General features: G+C 40.9%; 1 protein-coding gene across 1 annotated transcript; it reads right to left on the reverse strand.

Moving 5' to 3' along the window:
- Positions 1 to 524: 524 nt before the first annotated feature.
- Positions 525 to 8,547, reverse strand: LOC111269231 (luciferin 4-monooxygenase). Its single transcript, XM_022848677.2, has 9 exons — positions 7,826 to 8,547; positions 6,159 to 6,366; positions 5,900 to 6,006; positions 4,523 to 4,749; positions 3,856 to 4,033; positions 3,508 to 3,676; positions 3,159 to 3,404; positions 1,139 to 1,399; positions 525 to 749 (listed from the first exon to the last, which is right to left on the reverse strand). Exons 1-9 carry the CDS (start codon positions 7,934 to 7,936, stop codon positions 613 to 615), a joined length of 1,644 nt encoding a protein of 547 aa, XP_022704412.1. The 5' UTR covers positions 7,937 to 8,547; the 3' UTR covers positions 525 to 612.
- Positions 8,548 to 9,047: the final 500 nt, after the last annotated feature.

Raw genomic sequence — 9,047 nt, forward strand, 5'->3', positions numbered from 1 at the left:
AAATTCATCAGTTCCGTATTCACTGTCGGTGGTGGAATGGGTGAATACCCATTCCGTGGCTCAGACATAAATCATAAGATTTGACCCCGTGTGAAATGCTGCCTTTATCCTAGGTAGACTATCGAAATTAGATATAGCCTGATAGATGTTCACACTGGTAGAGAAAATTAACATAGGTCTTCATTAAGCCTACCAGTTCTAGTAGTAACTACGACCTTGACATTTGATGTTATTTCCTTTTTGGCTGATCTCGCTATTCAAATTTCCTTTACCTTCGATATACTGGAATTAAGCTTAAGGTGTTTATTAGAAACATTATTTATCATCACCAGCTAACTCTGAGACTCGTTTAAGTAAACTGTAGCTTCGACAAAAAGGACCACTACATTTTTGTTGCCCCTTCGTTGAAACAACGCCAGCGATGTACACATTTGACAAGGGTATGCCTCGCTACTAAGTTTTCCATTCTTATATAAGGTAAGATATATGTTAATTTTGTTTTCGATAACTGACCACAACCGATGTATGTACATCCTAAATTTATTGCGCCTTCTGCTATTTATCATAGACCACAAAACGTCGAAGTCAACCTTTTTCAGAGAATATTTGTTATCATCGCGCATATGCAGGTGCAATATCAGGTAGAAGCTCCCGGAGTCTGCGTCGCGCCACCTTGTTTAGTTCTGTTCGGGGAAGCCTTTCTACAAAATGTACACCTCCATAAAGCACTTTGAAGCTTGCCAGTTGAGCTGTAAGATCAAGCGTTCACACTTAGTTATATATCGATGTTGTTTGGATATTTCGAAGCTGTTAAAAGCGATATATTCTTTGGCCAAGCGATATATCCATTTGGCATTTGGACATTTATTAAATTTTCTGACTAACGTCTCGCTCATTATATGGCAGTAGAAATTCAGTTGGCAGTGTAAAATGGTGATAATAGTTATTTGAGCCGTACCATGCGGCGCATGCTTTTTTTTCCAAAGTCTATGAGACCATATGCTTCCCATTGTGATATTTAATTGGTTTTTCTTCAACCAAAATCACGCACCTTCAAACAAAGCAGAACCCTTTTCAAATCAGTCGAATATTTTCAAAATGAACTCAGCTTTTCTTTTTTTTGTCTGAATACACTCACATTCGACAAGATCTGCTATCTCCTTGCGAAGCTGCTCTGAAGGCTGAGTCCCGTTTTTCAATTCGACAAGCGCCGCGGGTGCTTCCCCGATAGCTGGATGCGGTACACCTATAACAGCGGCTTCTGCAACGCACATGTGCTCCATAAGGACGATTTCCAGTTCTCCGGGATAGATTCGGTTATCCTTACAAAAGATCATTTCCTTTATACGATCCACATAGTAGTACCGGCCTGTTACTGAGTCCTGATAGGCGAGGTCACCTAGAGAAACGAACAGTTTCAATATAGACATTGGGCAGAAACGCAGCAGAATCACCCGATACGGACATGACGGTTCGTTTTGACTTGCATGTACAGAGGTGATCTACAGCAGCTTAAAATCTGTAGCATGTTACAACAGGTATCTTTTTCTTCTGGCGCTTCATAAACGTACTTATTATCAGCTAAGCGACATCACTGAAGGCGTACGAACATGTAATACATGCATGGAAGTCTGTAATAAATTGATTTATTATTAGCATTTGTATTTAACTTAAGAGCATAAACTATTTGATCCTAGCGAAGGCATCAGCCTCCACGGCAAAATGGTCTTAATTAGTCTATCGCGTGGCAGCTAATACTCTGCCACCACGTGCATATTACCACCAGGTCATTAGGACACGCCAAGTCTATTTTTTAAATTATAATATTAACTGTTTCGCGCGGCTAACTTATCGGTGTGAGTGTGATTAACTCCCAAGAAGTATAACATCTTGTATTGGCTCAAGGAACAAATTGCCGCCTGTATCTATATGTTTCTTTGAGGTGTAGGCACCATATATCCAACAAGACTCGTAAATTATGAATTGTCTGTTCTGTAGACGCGAGGAGACGTTTTAAAGCGCGTACAGAGATTGCGTTAATTACGAAATAACATTTCGACGTCACGGTACCTCAATACTGCGTTAACTGAGGGTCGCAGGAACTATCTCTCCATTAACACTACCGGACGGATCATATCTCACATCAGCCGGACACAGTTATAACTCATGCCCTTAGAATAATTTATTTGGCACCAAACATGATTGGCAGTAAGCGGCAGGAAAAGTGTGGGTATCTACACGATTCCTGCAGCGCCCCCGACGGCCATTCTCCTAACTAAATTTGCCATTCACTTTTCTACAGTAACTCCAGGGAAAGTTTTGCTGTATATTTGAAGTTCATGTAACTTTGAAATAAAGCGATAACCATAGGCTCTGTTATATGCTTTTAAAATATCAAAATATATCTAATTGAAGGCTTGTTTTTTTTTCATTGCTAGAATACAATGCTCAGACCTGCATCCTATGAGGCAGTCGTCTAGACGTAGATTGGCCTCTTGCAGGGGCTCAAATCGTCATACTTCGCTCTCTTAAGCTGTTGTAATCGTTTTTTTGGGTTTGGACTCCAGTATGATACTTCTGTTGACAAAAGCCAGCGTTTCCGACACTTATTCGCGCATTAAAAAGTCTTAAAAAAACAATGGTAGATGGGCCCAAATAAAGGTTTTCAAGCCGCGGATGATCCCCAATTTTTTCTCTACATATGTGAATCAATCCAGATCTGACCTCGAAGTACTACTGCGGAATTATCTAGGATTGGGCCCACTTCAATCTCCTAGCAAGACCAGCGAAGGCCAGACTTGGACTGCGGATAGTCAGCATCGATGAGATGAACATATATGTCCTACGCGATGTGAAGAGTTATCGTTTCTGCGTGTTGTAGCATCGTCGAAAAGTTGTTCCTGCAACTGATTTCTTTGGCACTCGACACGCCAATCTGAAATACTGCTGTAACTCAGTTCAGGGATAAAATTCGGTGGCGACAGTTTACGACAATAGAAAGATAGTTTCTCCAATTCGACGGCTCGTAAACATGCAGCATTAACAAGTGCAGAATTATAGAAGACGAACCATTTAACCTCTGTTCGTTACTTTCCGAACAATATAAACTGACCTGATCGACATATATTGTAATCATGGCATATAGCAGGACAGCTTACCAGTCTTAAGCCATCCGTCCTCAGTGAATACTGCGCTTGTCTCGCATGGATTTTGAAAGTAGCCTTTCATCAGCGAAGGGCTTTTGATGACGATTTCGCCGATTTCCCCTGAGGCAACCTCCTCACCTGTTTCCGTATCGAGCAAACGAAGTTGGCAATTCGACGGCGGATAACCAATTGAACGGAGGTCAAATTCGCCAGAGGGAGTAATTGAGACATAGATCATTGCCTCAGTCTGGCCCAACACTGAAAGTAGCCACATCAGACACTTGGTTCATTCAGCGGAAACTTCAATTTAGCTTCTTCAAAGTAACATTGTTCTTAACAAAATCCAGTAATAGAAACTTACGGTTGCGCAATTGTTTTAGATTTGGGAACCAACGGCGCATTAAATGTTCAAGACCAGGAGTAGCTCGGCTACCTGCGCAGATGATGTTTCTGACCGACATCGTGGGTTCTCCGTTGGCATTCATAAGGATCACTCGAGACATCGTGGGAAATATCATGAAAGTCGTCACCTGTTGAGATTACAGTCATAAATCAATGTTAACTTGATAATGAACGATGTGTATCTTCTTTCCCGATATGCAACGACAATGCGCAGTGGTAAATAGTTATGATTGAAGATAATAAGTATGATCTACTGTACTTAATGGCACAGATGAGTTAGCCATATTAGAATCGTATGATACTAAACCTGGTATCGGTTGCAGATGGTGCGCATGTCGTCATAGGTCGGCAGATTATCAAAGCGAGTAACGACTAAAGCGGCCCCTGCATGCAGACATCCCCCCATCTTCCAAACGCCCGTAACATGTGTCAGGCTTGCCCATGTGACTAATACATCGTTTCTACAGAACACGTTCATATATGGACTAGAAAGATTAATGTGAACAAGCTGCTATTAGAAGCTTTTTACAGAACAAGCCACGTCGGAGGATCATAATACCGACAATGATAGCAGACAATCAAGTTACTTGTTAATAGCAAAACACTATTTATCTGCGATGTATTTGTTCACAATCAAATTTAACGATCCTATGACATGTGTGCACATTTGTTTATTAAATACAGCCTACTAGTCTGATCCTTTTCTTTTTTTTTATCTTATAGCATTACGTTTTATTGTCCTTCGTTATGGCCTCGTCTGTTCCGCGGTACCATGGACTTACTCCATGAGCCATGCGTACTATTTTTACTTGCACAAACGAAGAAAGGGAAGGATCGGACCTCGAACGTTACAAAAAAGCAAAGTAACTAAATATACTTATCAACTCAAGGATACGAGAAGTAACTCGGTTTCTATGTGTACTTGCATAAGTCCCTTTGATGACTGTTCCAGCAAAGGACATTGGAAAACTTACTCTCCGATGTGAAAACTGCTTAGATAACTGCGATGAGTGTGCTCAACGAGCTTAGGCCTTCCTGTCGTACCGGAGGTGGGTACCATAAACACTGTAGTCTTAGATAGGTCCCTGCTAGGTTCGCCGTCAAATTCGTTCCTGACCTCATCATCCTCCATTGGGGTCGATCGAAACAGTTGGGACACTGATGGGTAGCGCGTATCAGAGTCGCCAATAACAAAAATTTTCTGCAAAATGTATGAAAATAATCCACCGGACATATAGTCATCAGCTATGCCCTAAATATCTAATATATACGTCTATGATCCGAAGAATAATCACTCATCAAGTTCAGAAGGAGCGAAGCAAGAAAACTCTGAACTTTTGTTCGAATAACGATCTTTATTAATGAGAGATTTTCGCTTCGTAATCAGTTGTCATAACGCGTAAAGTGTGGATCAAAAGCTTACCTTTAAAGGGTTTCTACTGCAAATCTAAGCGTTCGTTATATAGCCGATATAATGAAAATACCGGCGAAAATCGTAAAGTTCGGAAGAAGACATTTTCTTCTACGCTGCTTTCCTATGTAAAGGAACGACGGAAAAAAAAGAAGCTTATGAAAAAAGTTCTAGTCGTTCAACGATCCAATTATGTGGCAGTTGATTATATTTAAATTATATATTATAGAATATCTGATCCAAGCTAGAGCTGTGCGATGACATCTCGGTGTTGCTTGTGAGATGGATTATACCGTGATAATATCGTAGTGTATGTAAGTTAGCAAAGTGTAAAGGATTCTATCTTCCTGCTATTAACAGTATTACTAAATACTACTCAGAACACGTTCTCGGGCCATGGAACAGTTCATCCACGAAAGGTTTTTGTGATTCGGTGGCACCACAACGCCATGCCCCCTTCACAATTCATCCGTCGAATGATTCCCACTAAACTTGAAGTGATAATAAAATCGATGCTAAAATCTTCTTCTAATCATTATGATATGAGAGATCAGTGCAGTTGAAGGCGTTCGATTCAATATAGTGGATTTTGAGCGGCCCTATCTGTCGGCCTGGTTCAGTTCGATCAGCTTCAAGTTTTCGATTTTAATGAATCGACGATTTTTTTATTTTGTTTTTTACTTAAAGCTACTTTGGTATCAACGCGTTATACACAGTCGTCATTGTTTGCTGGTCAGGCAAGTACAATGAAAAGCTTTATTCAGTAGTCGTTTTTGGCGACAGCATGATTCTCGTCCACGAATTCGATTTCCATATTTGCTGAAACTAAGGGGTATATTCTGGTGCACCCCCTGATCAAGCTGATCTATTTCACAATTATTCGCCCTCGTAAAGCACTCCTATATCGAATGTGCTAAAAATATATGTATATATATATTACCTTAATTGCATTAAGCTTCTCTTGAATTGTAAGAACGGTGACGAGATGATCTATGTCCGTGATCACAGTTGAACATTGCGATATACTGAGAACGCTCTTTGTTTCACCTAGGAATAGATAGCTAAGAGTTAGTTACATGTTACATCCTCGTGGCAGGATGCGGCTGAATTGAACCATGTTAAAAGCTGTTCATTAGAGCTATTCGATAAATAGCCATTGTAAGTCGTATCGCGTTATTTTTGTAATCATTACAACTAACGATATTTGAAGCTTGGCCTGATAAGGACTGCGACGGCGGGTACGCAGGCGATGGCCCATATAGAGGTGTAAGTCTCAATTCCATTGTAGGCGTGAATAGCTACGTGCTCGCCGCTGGACACTCCGTTTCGAAGTAGAAACGCGCGAAGCTGTTTCACTCGAGTGAAGAGCGCGGCAAACGACCACTGCAACCCCAGACGCGCATCAATCTGCCCGTAGAAAAACAATGGGCATCGTTAAACAGTGTACATGATAAGGCATTATTTGACATGCTAACGTAGAGCACTCCTACGTACACTAACGAAGTTTAGGTTGATGGAAGTCTAGGTAACTGGTAGTAATGCAAATCTTTCATTTTTTTCAAATCTGTATTATTTGTAGTGTTTCATTTGAGTCGTAAAAGCCCGAAAATCGGTCTGTAGTAAGTAAATGTTAGGAAGTAAATACGTAAATGGGAATGACGTTTTCATGCACATGTAAAAGAATTACATTATACAGCAGGCTTAAATTTTGCGCGCACAAAGGCCCATATCTAACATTAAAGGGGTGGGCCTAACTTGAAAAATGTATCTAAAGTTACAATGAAACGTATCGATAAACTGAGTCTTTTACTCGCATTTCACTTTAATTAGAATAGTAGAGCAACTGATTGTTGGCAAAATGCCTGTAAGATGTGTTAAGGCCTCCTTAAAGTAGGCGTTTTACATAAGGCACAATTTCTAAGCTATCCTTCCAGGTCTTTATTAGCCCTAGATATACTGATCGACGTTCAAAACGTGTGACCGTACGGCATTATTTTTAAATAGCGAATCAAGATTTGGCAGGCGAATCTATTCAAGGGCCATTAGAAGCGCTCGAACTACACTAATAGCGCAGTGGTTTCTAGTAAAGCGTATTCTTTTTTTCTAAAAAAAATTATGCAAACTTAAAGTTATCACAGTCAAGTTCATATAAATTCTTAGGTAATAGACCTTACGTATCAAGAGCGGGATACAAATAGTGAAGGCGCCATATCAGGGTGGAAGGTGCACTGCCGATCTATCAGGTTTTCATCAGGATCCTCAGTGATGAATCACTAAAATGGATTGCTTCAGCGGTGTCTAATCAATTTGGCAATCAGACGTAACAGAGTCTTACGAGTTGCTTTTAGGTCCGTTTAAAAATGAACGAATTTGTCAGCTGACAAAGCGTATCACTTACGTTGAAAATTAATGCGCTAATCATAGCTATGTTCATTGAAAAAAGGTACTTAATAGTAATCAAAAAAAGCAACACAGTACAAAGTTAGTTATACCAAAAAAGCATTTAAAATAAAGCTTGAAAAAGTTTTAACAACCTTATTGACATGTTTGCAGCTAAAAGACTGCGTTTTTATTCTTGGCCGACCTTCGGTGCAGAGTGCCTTACAACTTTGGCCTTGGAGTCGCTTAAGGCACTACTATGAAGAAAGCGTGCGCATACGCGCCGCCGCATCAGCTGCATTCCCTTTGTAGCCTTTATATCACCGCAGCTTATTAATCTTGTCCAAGGCAATGCAGTCTCGACACCGCGCACTCAAAGTCGTGCAGTACTTTTTAGATACATATCTGTCCTGGCAGATTTGACTAAATAGGCTGAAAATTTACATGACCCCTTATTGTTTTCTTTAAGTGGCATAGCTTTACTTACTATAGCAGTTTTCTCGGCGTAGCGTTGACATCTGTCCTTAACAAAATCTAATACACTTTGCTCAACGTGTATATCCGTGTTAGGGTAAAAGCGAGCAATGGATTGACTCATATCGCACTGTAGATTAGCGGGTCTTTGTGAAAAGACACCCGCGATACGATAACTCCGAATGTTCACTATTTGTATAGAAAAAGAAATAATGCACCGCTTCGAAAGATTTGCCACCAGTCGTACAACTCCACCGAGCGGAGCCTTTTGTGGAATCAACTAGGGATACAGCGATCAAGATCTGATCATAGGGAATATCATTTGTGAATTTCATCAGAGTTGGATGAATTGTTTACAAAGCCACTACACATCAAACACGAGCATTTGGTATACGATTCGACGGTAATAACGAGCTGACCTATTACACTGTAGGTTTCTATTTAGACAATGCAGGACGGATGTTTCAAAAATACGCTCGCGTAGCGGGGATTAGTTACTAGCTTCCTAACAACTTAGCTGCGCGAAATCGAACCGATGGTGGATTCCAGAGGCATTTCGGACTGCCACTTGCTACGTTTCTAGAACATTAACACCGGCTGTTATAGTGGGGTCACGGGCAGACAACAACTTCTAGGGTATAAAAAGAGTCGTCGACAACAATTCACAGGCAACGAGTCCCTTAGTTTGAAGGCGGCAAGCCTCTTGCCAATAGTTTTTGCTCTCGAGTGATATCTGAGCTGATGGCGAGTACGGAGGGAACGGAACCGCCATGAGTACTGCCGTCAACTGTTTTCACTCTCCATTTTCAGCGGCACTCTCAGGCGACGCGACGGCTTTCGTTAGGACTTTGTCGTGCAGTGACGGCCACAAGGGGGCGCACAACACCACATTTCAAATAATACACAAGAATCAACTATCGTCTCTTTGCTACCGGAGAACGAGAGTGTATGAAAGAGAAAGAAAATAAGCGATTGACGCTTAGCGGTAAGGGGTAAAGGGGGCCACAGCTTGACTCGAGCATCTTAGAGTGTAGAAGGTCAAAGTCTTTTCGGACTACTATAGTCAGACGATGACTTTCTACTCGAGTATATCTGAGACCTTGTCTGACCTGAAATTGTGCAATGCGGTAACAGTAATCGTCGCGCATCGCATCCTATTATAAGAGCTAAATGTAGTTAAAGAAGGGTAATCATCCGGATGATGTTTATAATAGAATGTCAAACGCAACAGTAGG

The sequence above is a fragment of the Varroa jacobsoni genome, unplaced genomic scaffold, assembly GCF_002532875.2.
Source record: "Varroa jacobsoni isolate VJ856 unplaced genomic scaffold, vjacob_1.0 scaffold_145, whole genome shotgun sequence".
In the NCBI taxonomy this organism is placed as follows: Eukaryota; Metazoa; Arthropoda; class Arachnida; order Mesostigmata; family Varroidae; genus Varroa; species Varroa jacobsoni.

What these genes read in the sequence shown, in the direction of transcription:
- LOC111269231 (XM_022848677.2), bottom strand. Translation starts at nt 7,936, where the DNA reads ATGAGTCAATCCATTGCTCGCTTTTACCCTAACACGGATATACACGTT. An exon ending in ACGCCGAGAAAACTGCTATA is followed by an intron (nt 6,367 to 7,825) that starts GTAAGTAAAGCT and finishes TTCTACGGGCAG; the next exon opens with ATTGATGCGCGTCTGGGGTT. An exon ending in AGCAGTTTTCACATCGGAGA is followed by an intron (nt 4,034 to 4,522) that starts GTAAGTTTTCCA and finishes TAATCTTTCTAG; the next exon opens with TCCATATATGAACGTGTTCT.